General features: G+C 39.6%; 1 protein-coding gene across 2 annotated transcripts in view; it reads right to left on the minus strand.

The window, feature by feature from the left end:
* The window catches only part of RPTOR (regulatory associated protein of MTOR complex 1), a 208,414-nt gene that overhangs the window by 19,654 nt on the left and 167,764 nt on the right, over positions 1 to 20,996 (minus strand). For both annotated transcript variants that reach the window (XM_075216914.1, XM_075216913.1), the window contains exons 8-23: positions 17,083 to 17,183; positions 15,873 to 16,017; positions 14,404 to 14,479; positions 14,030 to 14,131; positions 11,392 to 11,475; positions 10,173 to 10,283; positions 9,849 to 9,923; positions 9,038 to 9,103; positions 8,033 to 8,224; positions 7,778 to 7,918; positions 7,027 to 7,144; positions 6,803 to 6,943; positions 5,834 to 5,992; positions 3,774 to 3,892; positions 776 to 879; positions 111 to 297 (exon numbers count right to left, since the gene is read on the minus strand). In XM_075216914.1, coding sequence (XP_075073015.1) covers positions 111 to 297; positions 776 to 879; positions 3,774 to 3,892; positions 5,834 to 5,992; positions 6,803 to 6,943; positions 7,027 to 7,144; positions 7,778 to 7,918; positions 8,033 to 8,224; positions 9,038 to 9,103; positions 9,849 to 9,923; positions 10,173 to 10,283; positions 11,392 to 11,475; positions 14,030 to 14,131; positions 14,404 to 14,479; positions 15,873 to 16,017; positions 17,083 to 17,183 — 1,921 coding nt within the window. The remainder of the gene's footprint in view (positions 1 to 110; positions 298 to 775; positions 880 to 3,773; positions 3,893 to 5,833; positions 5,993 to 6,802; positions 6,944 to 7,026; positions 7,145 to 7,777; positions 7,919 to 8,032; positions 8,225 to 9,037; positions 9,104 to 9,848; positions 9,924 to 10,172; positions 10,284 to 11,391; positions 11,476 to 14,029; positions 14,132 to 14,403; positions 14,480 to 15,872; positions 16,018 to 17,082; positions 17,184 to 20,996) is intronic.

A 20,996-nucleotide genomic window follows, 5' to 3' on the forward strand; every position in this document is an offset into this window, starting at 1 on the left:
GTATTTGTACAAAGCAGAGCTCTTACTTAACCACCTCACTGCTGTAAAATTTTGCAAGAGACATTGCTCCAGGAGCTAATAGGTTGTTATTGCCAATTATACAGCATTACCTGGTCTGGGCCTTTGTCAAACATCTTGCGGGTGCGGGGGAACTGATGGGAATGGGGAGTATACTGTACACCAATGTTTCCCCCCACATTGGCTGGCCGGGCAGATGGCAGCTCCCTATTGACAGCTGGTTTGGTCACATCATTAGTAAGACTGGAACTGCTGGCGCTGGGAGTGGGAGGTGATCCCCTGGAAAGAGATCAGGTAAATGTTACGTCATTCTTGCCACACTGTACTAAACTCAAAAGATCACCAAAAATACAAATCATTCCAATATAAAATCCCATACCAATAAATAGTTATTTACTATATTGCGTGTACATTTGAATCTGAGTGGCTATGTTATTAATCATGTCATGCTCTGAGAGGGTCCCTGGACTGTATTTTCAATAGGCCGACAGGCAGGTAATCAGGTGTACAGAGAATAATGATTCCCCTCCATATTGTAATAACATACCTTGACTATCACTTGTTCTCAAATACTTTTACTTAGAAGTTAGCAAAAGTTAAGAATTATCTTTAAATGTAGCAATTTCCATGTCAGGATCAGGTTTTAAAAGTATTAAAAGGACTTAGACATATACTTTAGGTCCTTAGAGACTGTTGTGAAAATTATTATGGAACCAGACTGTGCTACAACAATAATAGGTTTCAGAATGTTTCTCACCCCACTTGGTGAATATGCATCCCCTTATTAGTAGGACTTGCGGGCGCAGACTGCGTGAGAGAAGAAGCATCCAAAATTCGCTGGGGGCGAGTGCTCATGGTAGCCTGCGGAGACACAGATAAAACTGACACTCCTGGAAGAAGCCATGTAAAAGGAACAGAACACACAGAAATGTAGTACAAATGCATTGCTACAATTAAATAAAAGTCCTATAAGTCCAGCAACACTCATTTTCTCAAGACAAAAAAATCCCTGCACAGGCCAACAGCAAATGTCATCTGCAGAAGCACGTGGTCCCTAAGTAAGTTTTCTTGTGTAATTTCTCTAAAATATTCCTATGAAACATACAGCATTTCTGCCCAGGGTGCTATTGGGTAGAGTATGTGCTCATGACATGTTGCCCCCAGGAGCACTACTTTCCTCCCACAATCTACAGATCGTACTTGTAGGTTCATTGGCTTCTGACTTATACTGGCCCTGGTGTGTGCTTGTGTACTGGGGGTAATGTTACTAGATTGTAGACTACACTGAGGTAGGGACTGAATTAAGTTCTCTCATTGTTCAGCAATACAGAGTATGTTGGTGCTATATAAAGCATAATAATATATTTAATTTCAAATATTAGTCATGCTTCCTTCCTTCCCATCACATGATGTATGTTTATGTAGGCATTGCTGTGTGTGTTCCCAGACCCCTAACATAAGGCTCAGAACGCTTTCTCACAGTTTCTACAGTAAGAATATAAGTATAAGGAAAGACACAGCAAAAGATTACTATTGCAAACTAGACCCACCAGTTTATCAATAGGTTTTATAATCTCTCATTAGGGCTTAAGACATGCTCTGTGTTTCTTCACCTTACCTCACGTTCTCTAGCAATGTGAAGAAGATTAGAGGGGTTTTAATGAATGGATGTTTGCCAGCCAATGAGAAGCCAGGACTGCCAGTTCTCTGCTGACTCTTACATCTCCACACACTACACTACTAGGAATCCCAATCCTGTGAGAAAGGGGTTATCAGGGTCATTCTGCTTGATCAAAATCTGTAATCAGCACTGCCTGGACCTCTCATAATCCCGGTGATTAGCCCGATTGCTGATCAACTAGTTCTACGCCATTTAGCCTTCCACACGTGTGGCTAAATTGGGCACAAATCCGTAAGCAACCAGTTCTGCATATATGTGGGTAGACAAAGCTGTACAAGAAAGACAACATTGGTCTTTACAGAACAACATATATCAGGCTGTTTGGGGGCTAAATAAACAGTGTAACCCCTTCCATGCATGAAATATCGCTGGCAACAGAACAGGAGGATTAAAAGGGAAGTGTGGGCACAGGAATCCTCTGTAGGCTCCACACACGCTGACACATTCAGAGAGAAATGCTCCTTGTACATAAGCTTGTTGGCCTCTGGGGAAAAGCTCTGCACCACTGGCGTATAGTACAAAAGAAATGCAGCCACAATATACCAAGATAGACAGCTGGAAATTCTCCACAAATATAATTATCACTGGATTTCCTCTCTACAGGACTAGCTGCTTCCACTATACATTATATCATGTTAGTTATAAAGTCTCACACTAGCTATAAAAGATCCACGTCTCCCTCTTATTTATGCTATAACATTAGACATAAAAATAGGGAGCCATTCTTTGGCTGGTCAGCTGGCTGCCCTGACTGTAATTGTTGCCTCCCTTTCTGGATTTGAAACCAGGAGATAAACAGCAGGGAGAGCCGTTATAATGACAGCCACACAGTAAGCACTCAGCGTCTCATTATGACACTGCAGGATTCCAGCAGTAGTGTGGTCACACCCTCGGCCAGTCCCTATCTGGTTTAATAGCCAAAAGACGACAAGCATTAACTTTTCAGCCAATCAGGCAATCATATGCTTGGCTGCCAAATAAAACATGGATAACAGGGTTGCCCCCCACAGGGTTTCTCTGCACAAAAGGAGGAGAGTGCGCATGGAGTTGGTTGTTTAACCAATTCATGACCAAGCCAATGTTTCATTTCACAAGGGAAAACTATGGCTTTGTAGTTTATTAATATGAATTTTATATAGTTTTTCTCTGTTGAGAAAGGGCTTTCTTCTAGTACCTATTGGAATGCATACATTTCCCCTTTACACAGTACATCATATCGGGAAGTTAGGCAAAAGCTAGTTTTGTAGAGTTTAATAAGACCAAATATGTACTGCTTACTTTAAATGCAAATGTGTGGTAGGATTTAAAAACGCATGTATGTATTTTTAATCTTGTATTATATTTTCTCAAGTTTCATTCTTAAAAAGTATTGTTATTTCCTTGGGTGACCTTAGTTTGATGGGTCTCCCCTTTAGTCAGCACTAAAGGATTCTGAGCAAATTGGATTAAACATACTAGAAGGCAGGAGAGACATAATACAGCTCTGCCCTCTGCTGGTGGAAGTCTTTGTGATGTTACTGCACTGATGTCACAAGATTTCCTCTGCAACTGCACTTTAAAGGTTCTGAAATTGGGGTGCCAAGCTCTCTCTTTGTACTACCCAGCTGTCATGTATAGCAATCCGTAGTGAAGGCAGCACTCTCAGAAGAGCATGGTTGTTGTTTTCGACCTACTGTATAAAAATGCTATTGCACCGACTGTATCTGAATGATAATTAAAGGTTAAAAATAAAAATGAGTGTGCAGATTTAAGAGGCCTCCACACTGCAGTTTGAAAATGTCAGTGGAACAGCAAAGGATTAATATAGGGTTGATGGAAAAAAATATACACATTAAAAATTAAAAGATTGCTAGAACTTTTTTTCTGTTAACCCCCCTCTCTAATATTGACAAACACCTAATAATTTTGATTTCTAGTTAAGGAGGGTGAACTTGCTATTTAACTCTCTCAGAATGGCCCTGTTTAACTAGAAAATCATTTAATGGTTGCTGACCACATCTTGCCATAAACACACAACAAAACAGTAGCCATGACACGAGTGCATACAGAAAGAGGCTGCCAGGGAAAACTATACCTTATAGGCAATACTGTTCAGCACTTTCATGGCGAGGTCTGACGCTTCTGGGTATGGGTCTGCAGCGAGGTGAAGGAGGACCCTCCATATCTGAGTATAGACACTATTGAAAGAGACTCCTGCAGAGAAAACAAGATGGAAGCCGAAACTGAATCTGCTGCATACTCTACACAAAGAGTTTAAGAGCTCTCCTGCTAATGGCTTCAGTGGTTTATTGACATACATGAAGAGAGAAAGATGGGTAAGCTGGAAGCTAAATGGGTGTTTTAAAACTAAAACAAATAAAAAAACAGTTAATCCCTTTTAATTTAGTATCAGAAATAAATTACAGAAAGAAAACTGGAAATCATTGCACTAGTTTAAATGCAATATATCTGTATAAAACATGATTCATTTCAAGAATTAAAGGAATCGTACCCTCCAAAATTATCCAAACTAAAAAGAAATATTATACATTATTTGAACACGAAAAGAAAAATTCTTAAAAATATAATAAACCCCACCCCCCTAACAAAAAAAATATATTTTTTAACGTTTTACCAGAGTCTGAAATTCCCCTTTAAACTGTTGTCTGTGATATTTTTTTTAGTTAATTGTTCAGTATACATTGTTAGCATCAATATTTTCCAATTTCAGAATTGTCTAGAATTTAATTTTGAGATGCTGTTTTGTAGATTAAAGCATGGGATCACAGTAAATATTAACAGAGTACTGCACTGAAAGATGACAAGCTAAAATATATAAAAGTACCTTTTATTAATCAATTATCCAAATACATCAATGAGATTTGCATTAGCAGTAGATTTTACTGTTTCATTTGACACTGATAGGACTGGACATTGGCAAGCTACTGCATCTTTTATGTGCTAGGTGTAATTAGAATTATTGTAATTATGGGACCAATTCATTTGCAAAGCTGACTAAATTTTTACTGCGGTCTTTTTGATTTTGCAGTTATGCGATATTCATATTTTCAATTGATTCAAATGGCGCTGATGGATTTGGATAATTGATTAATAAGTAATTTGTATAGCTTCTCAACCTTTAGTCTGTATGAGTGCTAGAGTTAATTTTATCTATATATATATATATCTATATATATATATATATATATATATATATATATATATATATATATATATATATATATATATTTATTTGCATCTTAATTTATTAAGAAACATCAGGTACCTTGAAAGCTTTACTCAATACAAGTTTGTGGTTGTCTAATCAAGGACGTTACTATTACGCAATAATACTCTATTAATACACACCACAGGCTTTTATGGGCAAGGAGCACAAAGCACGGCAGCTTCTTAGGCGGACGTTGGGATACATTTAACCCTTTTGCTGTCAGTGAGTCATATAAACTAATTGTGCTTTTTGGCTCTAGAGAAGACTGAAGATCCAATTCATGGTGTATAAACCCCAGGGAGCTGCAAAAGGATTGGTGATAGTGTCTCTCCTGTCTGAATGGTAATTTTTGAAGGTTTGTTAAAACTTCCCTTTGATGAATATGTTTTCCCTGAATCTGTGCGATTTGTAGAGGAGGCAGCTAGTAATGATCACTGGGAGCCCTAGAGGACTTTGAGACTGATGCCAGCAAACTGGGATCAAAAAGGAAGAGGGGGAAGATGAGAGGCAATAGCAGGGTGGTGGGAGGAGAGCACAGAGTGAAGAAACACAACAGCATAATGACAGTGAAGGGATAATAGAGAAAACCCAGAGAAAAGGGCAGCTGAAGTGATAAGTGTGATGCCAGGAGTATGACATGATGGAGCCCTGGCGAGATATGAGGCAGGCTGATGATGCATGTCCCTGTAAACATCAGTGACCATGCACAGCTTCTGAGAAGAGGAAAAAAGTAGGTGTTGTGTCCCACATTGGGAAAAGTAGATGAGTGACATAGCAATCTGTGCTTTCCTGGTAATAGCATGGGCGTGAGGAAAAGAAAAAAGCTCACTGCATCACATTCTGGGGAATATATGCTCTACAAGGTCAGATTGGATCAATGTTTACACACAGGCCCCAACCTGGTGAATACTATACGTTGCATTTACCTATTAGAGAATTGAGCGAGGAGTAGGAGCTCACACGTCTCATCTTATCGATGGTCTCAAAGGACAGGATGTACTCCTCATTATCAGGACTCCCCAATGTGCTGCTAGCACTGCTGCTGGTGCTAAGATTCCCAGGAGAGAAAGCGACAATACCTCCCCCTGAGTGAAGAGGAGGAAACACATTACTATCTGTAGATGGAAGGCCACTTCTGACACCAAGCCAATAGTCAGAAAGCACATCTTAGTGACTCCGAGTAACGGCAATCACTTTGCTAATTTACTCATTTGGCCATATGGAAGATATTACAATATGTAAAATGAATATACACACAATAAGCAAAAGGTACAATTAGCATGTCTCTGCATATTTGTGTTTAAAAATAAATGTGCACACTATGCTACTGGCCATTGATTTTTTTTGTATACGATATCTTTTAATGGCAAAACATGGCACTTAGCAGCAATAACAGTGCAGTGTGTAGTCATACTTTCTTTATCATAGAAATGCTGGGGTCATCTACATAAATCACAGACCCCACAAGTTTAGCGAATCTCACTTTAAGACAAAACAAAACAAGAAAAATCCACTGTATTAAAAAGTTGTATTTTCAGTTCTATGGAATATGCAGTTTACCAAGTACACTGGTCTAAAGAGTAATCTGACGTATTTGGTCAACATTTATAGGCATTATTAGACAATAGGTAAACATTTACATACATTATTGTGTAATTAATAAGAAAAAGGTTGACAGTCCCTGCTGTAGCCAGGAGTAATCAACTAGATTTCACCAAATCCATGACACAAGGATCTAGTAATTTCTCTTTTTTTCCTGTTGTGTCTGCAGAATTTCTACAAATTATTTTTATGTATTAATGTACATATATTATTCTTAAAACGATTAAAAAGAATGAGGTAACTTATAGAAAAAAGGGGTCATTTCCAGTTTTTGTTTTTTCCAAGCATCTTACCCTCTTCCGTCAGACTGAGGTTTTGTAGAGACTTGTTCAAGTTTCGAGGGGTTGTCACTGCCCGGATGTTCCCGTATGAACTGACAGATCGCAAGCGAGGGGTGCTGGGAGTTTCACGCACAGGAGTCAGGCTGCCTGCCTCTGAAATGTGAGTACCAGGTTAAGAACACACAATGCGTGTAGGAAATGTCTGTTGTAAGGTATTCACAACCAGCAGCACTCACCTGTGGAAGCTGGAGAGGGTAGAGGGTAATTCTTCTCTTCTTCCATGAACTGAAGAGCAACTGTACAGAAATTACTCTCATACTGTACAACTAAATGACTGAGAGCTACAACCAGCTCCTGGGATGACAAAGAGAGCAGTACACATATGAAGCACAATCACACAGTAGTGGGTAGCACAACATGGTTATAAAATTAAACCACCTCTCATAACGACCTCAATGAAATAAAGAGAAAGCTAAATATCAGCCATAGATTCCAAATGAACAATTCATATAAAAGGCAGGTTTTTTGTTTGACTGCCACAGAAATAATTCTCTCAGAGTTTTACCATGTATTCTATTTATTTTTTAAATGATAACGCCCCATTAAAACGCGTTTGTCACCTATATACAGTATAAGCAGCCATTCTGTGGTCTGAGAAAATGCTCATGAATAAACAGCCTAACAACTCACTAGGAGTCAGTGACATCATTGAATCACAGCAGTGGCAGAGATTTGTGAGAACAAAACCTACTTATTCAGTAGGAGCTGATGACTCGCTCACGACTCAGAGATGTTGCTAGTGTGTTGTGATTTCTTAGGCTCTGTTTGAACATTGGTACTGTCCACAAAATGGGTTCACCCACTGTGGGTCCCTAAAAGTGCCTCAGTGATGTCACTGGTTCTTGGGTATGATAAGCATGCTGAAAGAGTGACATGGAATGCAGTGCAGTAAATCTTTACCCACTTTCCAAACAAACACACACGCACCTTCCGGACCATCGCGCTGCCATCATTAATGAGCTGTGCCAGCATCATGGCCACATTGTGATCAATTGTGGTGGAATGATCTGTTCTCTCTGCTGAATTTCCCACAAACGTTCCAAGAGCAAACACTGCAGCGCTGCGTACCTGAGTGTTACAGAGCACGTTAGTATACAGTGACATCTGCACACTGCATTTAATGCAAGAGAGTAAAATGAGGTCTCAATATCATTCAGCCAGAAGCAAAACTTTTTGGCTAACCTCAGGAATGGGGTCAGACAAGAGGCTGTAAAGCTTTTCATGAGCGCTGTCACGAACACCACACCAGCGTGCAGCATCAAAGTTCTGCCAGATGCGACCTAGGCAGATTGCAACCCATTGGCGTAGAAGTGGGTGAGGATCATTAAGTTGCTCGAGGCAGATTGCAATCAAGTTTCCCTGCAGACAGGCTTCCTACAAAATAAAATTCAAATATTATTTGCAAGATGCATTAAAACTGGTCTGATAAGAGACATTTCACCTTCATCCATTTAATAGGACATACATGAAGAGTTTAAAAACTGGGTTTTACTATGGTGTGATAGTTTACATAATCCTGATTCTGACTAACATCAGGTCACATAATCATACTTATTTGTAATTTCTTATTTATATAGTACCTACATATTACACAACACGTTATAAAGAATATGTAATCCTTAACATCAGTCATACTGAAGCTTACAGTCTAAATTCTCTACCACATGAAAACATGTACACACACACTAGGGTCCATTTTATCAGAAGCCAATTAACCTGCCAGTATGTTTTTGGAACGGGGGCGGATACAAGAGCACTTGGAGAAAAGCCATGTAAACACGAGGAAAACATGGAAACCACACACAGAACTTCCATGTGTTTGATAACTGCATAAGCGGATACCATGGGAAATAGTGCACTGCTGTTACTGGGACGAGGAAAGCATCACCAAGTAGCGACTTTATACCTCTTAACAATCCCAATTGAAGAATTAGGACAAATAAGGCCATGCCTGATCAGCTCCATTTGTCCATACCGAGCATTTGGCCTCAGAGTATTTGCAATGATGGGAGGTGTGCATCTACAGAGCAGAGCTGAGTGGGGGGAATCGCCTGCACTGGGTACGCCATGTTAAGAAGGACAAGGCCTTCACATCTAAATATACAATTGTTTAATATTCTGTGCTAAACATTCCCTCTATATGGGAATCTGGCCTTCCCACTCCTGTGCCTCAGTATAGAAACTTACCTGGCCAGTTGTGTAGTTATTCACTATCACAGCCAGAATAAAAGCCGTCATTGTACGGTGTTCAGCCTGCCAGAAAAAGATAATTAACATAACAGAACATACACATAAAGGTTGCATTTCAGAGAACATAATTATTTATAATTAAAGAGTTAGTTTCTATAAAGTAAGAGATTGTTATTACGTATAAGATGAATGTCAAAATCAGTCGTTTAGGGAAAGCAAAGTGCTAAGCCGCAGATCCAAATGCTATTTTGTGAATCTAGCGCCCACATTTGGACAAGTTTGTCTACTTTTGAACGGAAGCACATAGATCTGCGGGCCTGTGGTGTCTGAGAGTTGGGGAAAATGAAGCATTCACTAGTGAGTGCACCTACTTTTTCCACTGAAGGGAAGAAATACGTTTGAAATTTGCGGGGTGGGGCTTAGCTAAATAAGAAAAAGAGGTGAAGAGGTTGTATTTATAGGTCTGGTCTCTACTTTCGGGTTTGTGCGTAGCCTTTCCCATAAAAGCGATTGAACTGAATAGCCACCCCTGGGGTACTGGAATTAACTTATAACTAACCAAATAAGGGGAATAATTCATTACAACTGCCAACCAAAAACAACCAAAGTTAACAAAATTAAAAGTAAGCCGACAACTAAGCAGCCTTGCACGTAAAAAAGCATTTTTGGACCTTAAGTTTTTGCAGTTTTACATTACCTTTAGAGTCTTTTCAAGAGGCTATGTCCAATTTGTAGTGTAGGGTGTGCTTACAGAGTTACATTAAGGCCATATGTGAGAAAGGATATTTTATGGCATGGATGATCTTACCGGCATGTATGGATCCGCAAGAACAGAGAGGAAGTATTTGTGTCCATTATCTTTCACCAGGTCTGCCTGGCAAGACTAGGGATAAAAAACACAACAATGCATTATTCATTATGATTTTTTTTTAATATAGTCACAAATATTAGGGGCCTGTATGTGTTCGTCATCTGTTTCCCAGACACACTTGCTGTCTGGCTTATCTCTACTAATACAATGCTACACAGACAATGCTCTGATGTTCAAGGCTGCCTGCAACAAAGGGCCTTTGTCAAGCCACGTTTTACACCGAAGGGTATGTGGACTAGCTGCCGGTAATGCATTACTTACACTGTCCACCGCAAGGATTTTGGCCCAAATGAACACGAGCAGCGGCCGCAGCTCACGCGCAGAGCTTTGCAGCAATTTCAGGACATAGGGGAAAATCCCCACAGACAGTGCCTGCAAGAAAAGAATCCACCTTACTTTGTATATCAGCTTACTGAGGAGATAAGAACCAGGTTTAGCAAACAAAACACACATATTAGGGCTGATTCATCAACACTGACTTTAGGTGCTAAATATGCACTAAACCATAATCAGGTACTTTGTTTCACTGTCCAACTGGCACTAGATAAAAACAAAAATTGCTAGCTGGTTATTGTGGGTTTAGGGAATATTTTGCACATATAGGCAATGTTAGTAAATGAACTACACTTTGCAAATAACAGCTGTGAGCTGGAATGGAAAGGGTAAAATCAGAACATGGAAAGATCCAACATGGGGTAGCATGAGCTGCACTAAACAGTAGATTCTCATTGCAGTACCAAAGTGTACTATTCGCATAGGAGAAATTTTGAAATGGGAAGTTTCCCCCTCCACTATATTAGAGGTACCAACATTACTTTTTTCAATTTTTCAGACACCATCTTGGGGACTGAACCAATATTCATTAGAATGTAGTCTATTAATTTACAAATAATCTGTGGCATCACTGAGTCACAAAGCAGACATTCATAGGAAAAATATCTAATCAGCTGACACCACTGAAGCTCATGCTGCTCCTAGAGTCAGAGAGGGGCCTGGTGATGCTATACCTGACACCGCAGGCATCAATCATTGAGCCATGACGCGCTCTGCATCACGATGCAGCAGTGAGCATGCCGTGAAACGCATTATCATGCCCTCATTACAGATTTTCTTTGGAGTTCGGGAGAGTCAGAATGTATGTGTAGAAGAAAGGTAGTGTGATAGTTTGAATATGAGTACGTTTGCCCTGCATAATGGCTTCCTCCATCTTATGTAGGCGACGGGCACATTTTCAACAAGTCTCCAGGAATACTACCTTTCTTTCTAGATAGCTATATCTAGAGGAATCACATCAACGTAGATATGTATAGATTTATCCTAAGATGGCTCAGAAATTAGCCATGCTCCCTCTATAAACCAAACTACTACTTATATTAATACCATCTAAAAAATGAATAAAACACATGACATACACTCACACAATACAGCAGGGCAAATAACACACATTGAAAACACATATATGAAAAAGTAAAAGACTCACCAGACTGACAGCCCATGGCCCCAAGTCCAGAAATCTTCCCAGCAGGTCCAGGGCTCTGAGGCGATGAACTTGACTCAGTAACACCTGGAAAAAAACCAGGAAACAACATATAGTAGCTGGTGCAATGTGGTGGATCGCTAGTGCTACTGTTTGGCCACATGAATTGTTAAGGTACTTTTGACTAGAGTAGGAGCACCTTTTCGTTATCAGTCTTCATCTCATAGTCGTCTGTGTATCCTCAGGTTTGAGGTGGGCAGGAATAAAACAAGCTGTAGTCAGATCAGAATATTCACAACAGCACAAAGTATTTCAGAAGATGCGAGTTGGCCTTGTGTAAAGTAGTGACCTGTCTAGTCGTGTGATCATGTGAAATAGGACAGGTCTGCATTTGACAGAAACGCTCTCATAATGTGAGGAGGAGAATGGAGAAAATCAGGAAGCCACAGACAGAGATTTACGCAGTAGAAGGATCAAGGGCCCCCAACAACAGAGTAGTGATGTGAGGGACTTGTCAAACTGAGGCAGGAAGATTACGGTGTCAAATTTACCTCTGGATAATACAAATTTCATACACCTAACTACTCACAGTTTGCACTGTTAGTTTAAATAATGTATGTTTTGTACTAGTAACAATTCAAAAAAGGGATGGCCTCTCTGTGTCTGATTTATTGGACTCCGAGCTAAGCTTTTCCTCCAGAACCATCTACATGCTGCAGTTGTCGACACCGCCTACTTTTTTGTTGTCATAAGATTGGTCATTTCAGCTGCCTGTCAACTGGGACAGCAAACTGCAATAAAATAAGGAGAGAGAGGTGGAGCTCAATGCACTATCAAGACTGGTCAGGTGGTCAGGGAACATTCCAACTAAAATAAAAAACAAACCACAGCTAGGTGAATGTTCCATTATATAACACTCAACCATATATATATATATATATAACCATATTAGTTATGAACGCATAAGCTTAATGCATTTATCAATAAATAGCAAAATATGCTTGTAGCGTCAGATACAAATAAATTGACTTTATGAAGAAGTCTCAATCCAACCATAGTTCTTCAATGAAACACCATAGACAGCGTGGAATACGCTCAATATTTCCCTGTGCGATACAGCAGCAGATGGCTCTCCACTACAAGTAACAAGGGACCAATGGACTGGGGGAAAGAAACCATTTGCATTACAGAGGAGCATAAGCATTTAGAAATGGGCTGTCCAAAAGGGGACATAGCCTTCGAGCTACAATTAGTGTGCAACACACTTTAGAACAAAGTAAAAGAGGATCGATCGACATCAGTTTCTTTTTTAACATCCATTTTAACAATTTTAAGCATCTTTAGGTGTTAGCATTCTAAATCTACATATGAAGGGTCATAATCTCCAGATGCAGCTTTGTGATGGTGGTAAAGGGTAAACTGGCTCATTTGTTTCATCCAAAAAAAGACTGTCTTTTTTGCAAAAATCTCCAAACAGCAAAAAGGTTAATGATCTTTGTTTAGCATTATAATAATAAACTCTAGGACATTCTGACTATTCCACCCGACAGATAAGATATTCCTTGGAAAGCATGTAGCAAACACTGGATTTATTTGTTCTTAGACACAGTACATTACATGCTACTGTATGTCTGGACAGGCTTGTGGTGGTAACAAAAATACTTTCCAAAATTAATAACATAATTCTGAAAAAACGATTTAGTGGAATGGTTACATCTAAGGAGATGCATTACAATAAGCCTGTGTCCAAATAAGACAGAAAAGCACAGAGCGTCTTCATTACAAAGAAATAGAGCAACACCTCCAAGTCCTGAAGACAGAGCGACAGTAATTTATTAGCCTACAGTAACTGTGTAGAGATGGAGTACATGGCGAAAGGAGAGAGGCCAGGGTGTGCTCTATAGCATATACACTCAAACCCTTGTTTAAGGAAGAAAATAACATGATACAACAGAAAGAGAACGGATGTCTGGAGAATTTTATGTCTGTTTAATAGCTTTAATACTCAAACTCTTTTCCACATTTACTGTAAAATGCACCAAAACATCAAGACAAAGCAGCCAAATTGCCAGGCAAACTGACTTGGAGCTCAAGAGATCCATCTAACCTTGAGATACATGAGTAGCTGACACCCACCCAAATCTTATATTTATCACTACATCCTTTCACTAAATAGGTTTCTTTATAATACTATAGGATGACTGCTCATTGTATAGCAGAATCCCATCTGCCCCGAGAGACATGTCTCAGATGAGCAATCTAAAGGTGGCCACACATGGGTGGGATCCTGCCCATCACTGTCTTATCTGGCCGCACACTTTGGGACTAAATGGGGGCCTGTTAGCGAGTCACCGCAGAATGCAGTCATGTCCTAGGCAGATTTATGGCCATGCCAAAAAGTATCTGAAATGTAATGCTCAAATCAATACTGTCCATCATACTTTTGCAAGGACATTAACGAACTGGCCAATATCTTACAGCGTGCATGGCCAGCACAAATCTTCATAAAAGAAATTGAGATTCGGGCTATAAATTTTCATCACTATCTAAACAATATGACATGGCCAAATAAAGTGTATGATACTGTCATTCAGACTTTCACTGTAACAAGGGGTCTCTCATCAGAGCGATGTTGTCTTACCTGAAGGACAATGGGTAGCTGTTCAGGAGGATTTCTGTTCTCAACTCCCATGGTTAACCAGACCTGAAATGCAGTCAGCTGCTCAGCAAAGAAAGGACTGTGCTGTAATAAGAGAATAGACAACAGCAATCTGTAAATTTACCTCCCTACATTCTCCATCAAAAAGTGTCACATTAAGCCACACCCCTGATATGCATAGGACACACCCACTTCAGACACACCATTTTGTCTGTAGTAGTAAATCGGATGTTTTGCAACTAACTGGACTGTTGGGGGTATAACAAGAACACAGTGAAGGAGCATGTCTATCCACAGACAGTTAGCAGACACAATGACAGTTGCTATGTTTCACACTTGAATATATTTTCACTTACGCGGAATGCAGTGCCCTCCTCAATGATAGTAGGTAATTGGGAAAGGCATATGTCAACAGCTAAATCCCACGCCTGCCTGGGATGTAAAAATAACAAGGGTAAAATTAGGCCATTGGAAAAGTAATATTATCCTGACGCACCTTGTTTCCTGGAGCCATGTTTTGTCGCACAACCAAAAAAGGTTTGTACACTTTCTGGCAAATAATTTATTATAAAAAGGCAATCAGAATAATATACAATAATTGTATTCTAAAATCCAACCAGTTTGTACAAAGAAGAGTGAGATTCACAAAAATACTGCAATCTAGCATGATGTATATTACTGCAAGAAAATCTGAGTATTTCAATCATACAGTAAAGAATTATCTAAAGGAAAGGGTTAATTTATCCAACTCTTTGAAGCAACACTATTTAATAACTATGAAGATTATAGATCAATACACCCAAGAGATGATGAGCTTTTTATAGGCAAAGAACGATCGTTTGAGCGTTGATTTACTATCTGTTCCTGGTGTCTGTGTGTTAGAAAAATATTAGGAAAATATATCCGATTTAACAATTACATAGAGAATTCTAACCAGTCAATGCTAGCGCCGAGTAGACTGGTCTAGAATTGCCAGGCATTTCCTGTGGTCAAAGTTGTTTATTATTGAGCCATACACAGCATGTCTAATCATGATTCAATGGCATGCTCATGATACTAGATTAACAGAATTGGTGTTAATAGCTTACTACACAGACACTTAATACAGTATAAAGCAGACTGTTGATAATATTAGCCATCTTATTTAATACAAGTGCATTTTACATATCGCTCATCACTAAAATCAAATCTTTGATGCTTGACACAGAAATAAAGTATTTTTTCCTGATCCGACAGGAATACCTTACAGGAACATGGAACCAGGTATAGTCAGTTAAGTATTTCCACTAACTTCTTTGTAACTTTGTAAACTCGAGAGACTCAAGTGGCTCAGCACTGGTCAGTTTTCTATTCCAAAAGTAGCCAATATGTGGCTCTGCAAACTAGTGATACACGAGGGGACAGTGAGCCGTGCCACGCAGTGTGATCTGCTCAGCTATTTAGGTCGCTGTATGTGCTCCAACCACTCAAGGTCAAACCGCTGAGCTCCAGAAGCAGTGAGTGACAACAGATTGGCTTTCACTCATCAAGATTAAAGGTAAAGCTCTTTTTAAGACTTCTAAGAAAAAATGATCAAAAATCAATGCCGCCATGTTAGCCTCAGATTGTAATCTCTAGCAAAAAAAAAAATGCTAAAAATAATATTTTTCCATTGAAAAAGTCTGTCAAAATTACGTGAGCAGGAATGAAGCAGCCAAAGCATTTTTACTCTATTTTGGCTATTAATAAATTGCAAATACAGGAAATTAAATCTAAAGTGTGAGAAAATGCTCAACATAAAATAGAAAACAGACTGAAGATGAAAGCAAACATGTTATGTATTTACCACATGGCGTGCATGTATGTAGGGGGTAACCTGGGGCTGCTCACTGGCGTGCAGTTATAAGACCTCATGATCCTTTCTGCCAAGAGGAAGTTGCGGAAGAGGCTGGCGACCAAAAGGTCCTGTCGGAAGAGCTTCTGGAATAGATCTGAGGGTGCAAAAACATTTTTTCGATATTTAGTCCATGGATTTATTCTGATGTGAGGCAGTGTTTTTGTGGTGTCACAAGCAAACTAAAGACTATAATATATAGATATAGGGTGATATGTGAGCGTTTTATCTTTATAGATGTATAATTTACAAATGCTGCTCCTATAATAGACAGAAAAAAACAAAACAGTCGACACAAGTGTGAAAAACTAGTGCAGAGTATTGGTGAATTAGGCACCATACCCAGTGGCCTTTTTAAAATGCATTTTTAATATTTAAGACATGAGAAATCATTGTTTTTAGCGTTACCATTACTACTGGCCACTTTAACTACATTGTGTTCCATTGTAGTAGTGTTTTTCGGAATGTTCCATTTTTTTTTTTTTGCTTGCCTATGCGTAAATGTCTCAGAAAGTATACAGTGATTTCTAAACGCCAATAAAACGCTAGTAAGTACAGACTGGTGTAACTCTATTCTATTTATGGGATAGAAACATGGAACCTTATAACATTTTTTTTTTTATCAGAATACTAAAGAAAAGTATCCATTGAACTAACCACCACCCTTTATATAGCACCCTCCAGCATGTAGTATTTTAGTCATGTACCCTAACTCTGGGAGAGCTACTGTTTTCTGATTGGACTAAAGCTGCAGTCAAACCAATCAGGTGCCATATTAACAACACACCTCCTAACAAAGCAGACTATATTTTCAAGGAGAGGCTTAGTCCCCGAGGACCAAAGCTTTGTAAGGGGAACTATAGAAGGAGATGTCTGAAACTGGACAATACATTTAAAGCATGTGTTAAAAAGATAAATTGTTAATGTAAGAACAGTTAGAATTGCAGTGATAGGGAATATCATCATGGAAAAGTGAGAGAATGAGAACATGGCTGGATCGTACAGATAAGCCTGTGTGTCCTTGAATAGCAAACAGTGCATTAGAACAAGCCGCATGTTATATGCAAATCTGTGCATCAGAGTCTCACTGGAACAATAGGGGAAGAAGATAAGCAGACAGTGAAGCTGTCCATCAGCAAGATAATGGTTGGTGCTACTATACCTCTTGGCAGAACATTCCATGCTATAGTGTCAGTAATTGCTGTGAAGATCCAGTTCAACTCTCCAAGAGGTGTCCTCCTGTCATTCAGACGCCCAGGAATCCTGGGGATGACAACAAAGAGACATAAGATGTAGCAATAAAATAAAAGCAACACTTTACTACCTGCTTACAGAGGATGGTAAAAAAGAAACAGGACAATTGCAGCATTCCTGCACCCTAAGATTAAATGAAGTCTCTTAATGGAAGGTCAAAAATTCAGGACATCACATTTTACTAATAGGTGATGACTGCGGAAGGAGATTACAATGTATTAATGCTGTAATATCTCTTCTGTTCACAGAAAGGTTATTCCTGCATGATAAACAGATTGCAATGTAGTGGGGTGAAGGAGAATTACCATCCAACATGCTAATTGCTTTATAATAAAGAGCTAGCAGAAACATTCACAAATACACAATCTAATGTTAAAGAAGATTTCATTCCTAGGATCACCAGATTCCCCTGCACAGATCTGTTTGTTCAGCCGGCTGTGAGAGACATGTTTCCAGACTGACAACGACTACACACACACGATGTCATCTTTCAGATCATATGTTCTTTCAAGATGATCGCTTTGGGGACCGCACACATGCCATTCTGAGGTAATTTGTTCATGCTCAATTTAAACTAACCGGTGAGTGTGGTTAGGAAAAGCAGTAAACCATTTACAACCAAATCAAACAAAAAAACAAGAAAATCTGCAAAATAAGCAGGACACAAAGTTTGATACACAAAGGATACAGCTTTGCACAACAACAAAAATAACATATTTCAAGAACAATAATCTTTTTTTACCAGTGCCTCCAGACAGAAATGAGCCAATCTTGCACATCTGAGCTCACAATAAGAAAGAGATGGCTCCGGGTACAGAGAGTGAAAAATGTTGTTGCTTGAGAAAGGTCTCTGGATCAAAAATGTCACAGTTTTAAATACATTATATACCTTAGACCATAAAGTCTTTCCCCAATTATACGTGTGCACAGATTCTTAGTTTTGTGTTAATGTCACAGCTTTTCATTCGTGACTGTTAAAAGGAAGGTTTTTTTTCCCACCTTAAAAATATATGTGCGCTTTAGAACATGTGGTCCATTAAGAGGTTTGGGTGGAATATAAAATTATTTTTATGTACATTTGACTGGGGCCAGAGACCTTTTTTAATCATTCGTTATCTGCTGCACGTCCATGCGTGAAACGGGTGTTTATAGAACAACTCGCAGCCAATCAGATCACTGGAACTTTCACATCAGTATATTAGAAGATGAAAGTGGGTAAAGAAAGTAAGTAGGAGGCCAGAGACAGGTATATATATGACGGAGAAGAGTCGTCCAACAGCATGGAGTAGTGAAGTGAGGTGCCTGTCAAAATTTTGCAAGAAGGCTGTTAATGAAACAAAGTACATATATCCAGAAAGACTTGGAGTGACCACATTCTGATATCTGGCAAACCTCTATTAGACACGGAGGTTGGAAAAGGATCATCATACATCCGTAAATGTGGCAAACGCAGGGAAGTAATGTTTTACATCAGTTCTTGGCAACGGCTGTAATAAGGGCAACAGAAGCAATTCCTGTGACCCCCAATATTTTCTATGTACATATATACTGCTAAAGTGCATTTCCCATGACTGGAAGCACAGAAACGCACATCAATCATTTCAGCTGTGCTTCTGTGCGATTGTTGAACAATGCAGAGAACATCTGCAAGATGCTGGAACAATACACACCTCTACTGTATGTGTTCATGCATCATCATCTGTTTATACAGCGCCACTAATTCCGCAGCGCTGTACAGAAAACTCACTGACATCAGTCCCTGCCCCACTGGAGCTTACAGTTTAAATTTCCTAACATACACACACAGACACCGAGAGAGACTAAGGGCAATTTAATAGCAGCCAATTAACCTACCAGTATGTTTTTGGAGTGTGGGAGGAAACCCACGCAAACACGGGGAGAACATACAAACTCCACACAGACAAGGCCATGGTCGGGAATCGAATTCATGACCCCAGTGCTGTGAGGCAGAAGTGCTAGCAACTAAGCCACCGTGCTGTCCACAATTTGTTATTGGCATTTACAGTCTAGCATGTGGCACTGGATTGCCAGGTCACTTCATCAACATACATCTGGTAATTTTATTCTGTCTTCTACACCTTAAGTCTCAGACGGCCAGTGGTTTCTTACAAACTATGACAGAGCAGTTTCAGCTGTTACAGATACCTACACATGTCCAGCATGATTCGCTGTGATACTGTCCTGAACCTGCCACTTGTCCTCTCGGTTTGTCCTAATCGGCCACACTTTACAGATAAATAGACTCATTTAGTCCCATTAGCCTTTTGGCAGTCACAGTATTAACAAACCAATGAATTCCCTGGATATGGAGTCAGCTTTGCTTTGTGTGTGGGAGGAGAACCAGCTGACATCTGGAGCAGTGTAGCTCTTCCTTCTGCTGCCTCTCCTCACATCTGACCTACTCTAACTAACCCATTTTCACAGTGCTGCAGTGCTGCAGTGTGACAGACTCCTATTCCTCAAAGTGTTAATGCTACTTCTACTAATTAAAATGCAATAAAAAGAGCCTGCTGTACATTAGTATTTTTATGGGTACATCCACACTATCATTATATCCGGTTAATACAAGCAATTGTGTATTCTGGCTTTCCCCCGTCCTGCTGGGGAATGCCACCGTTTGCCATTTTTCAACATGAAGAGGTTAAAGGCGGCTATGGGCAATTTCCTTGTCAGGCCCGCTCTCTAATTAGAAAACAAACAGCTTTGCTCGCTTTTAAGTCAGCTGAAATGGTGAATTATGGATCCCCAGGTGCTGAGGCACCGTCAAACGAATGTGGATGGAGTGGGACTCGGCTAATTGATATTTCTGGCACGTGTCGGGGAAAGGATGGATGTTTAAAAGGGGGATTTCCAGAACAATGTTTGATTTACCCTGCAGGTTGCAGGGGAAGGATGAAGCACACACTACCCTGGCAGTTCCCTGCGCTGCAGCAAAGATTTATTAACCCACAGCTTGGTGAATGGAACATGCTGAATTACTGGAACATGAAAGATGCATTGTGATGTGATGAACAATACATATGAAAATGAAATATTTAGATTAACTGTTTATACTCCAGTAGACTTAAAAAGGAGATTGAGAGCATAAAAAACACACCTAGCTTGTACATTTTACTTGAAGTGCCAAAGCATCAACGTCTTTAATTGTGGAATTGAAAGCACAGTTGTGCAGAAGGTTTTAAGAAGAGTACCAGCAAAAGAAGGGAATTTAGAGCAGAGATTAGGAACACTACAGATGTTCCTTTAATGTCATCCTTCTGGCTTACATATCTTGAGCGACAGCCGCAGTCTGCACAAAATCAGACTGCTGTATCTTTACCATCCTCTGTTCGTGGTCTTGTTTAATCAGTAACAATAGCATGTGCTGAGATCGACAGGTGGAATAATGCAGTTGCTGACATAAGGAATGCGGCGCACAGGCTGCGCTGAGGATATATCCTAAATAAAAGGCAGGTGACGTTCAGTAAATGTCAGGCCATGAAATCTCGCAGGAGAGAGTGGATCATTGTGTGTTATAACAAAGAATTTAACAATCAAGACATGATTTGTACATATTTCCACGAATATTCAATAGGCACTGCTGAAGGGGCACACAAAGAAAAATCCCTACCTGGAATGAAGGAGTTTGCTGAGAGCCAATGATTCACATGCAGTGACAAATACCCAGCTTTAAATAAATTTTTTAAAAAAGACGATATTCTCCACTTAGTATGTATTCCTTGCTAAGATACTGTATACCTAAAAGACCAGAGACACTACGCTAGTTCTATAAAAGCCTGGAAAAGCCACCAAGTGGGTGGA

This window comes from Mixophyes fleayi, chromosome 6 (genome assembly GCF_038048845.1).
Source record: "Mixophyes fleayi isolate aMixFle1 chromosome 6, aMixFle1.hap1, whole genome shotgun sequence".
NCBI lineage: Eukaryota > Metazoa > Chordata > Amphibia > Anura > Limnodynastidae > Mixophyes > Mixophyes fleayi.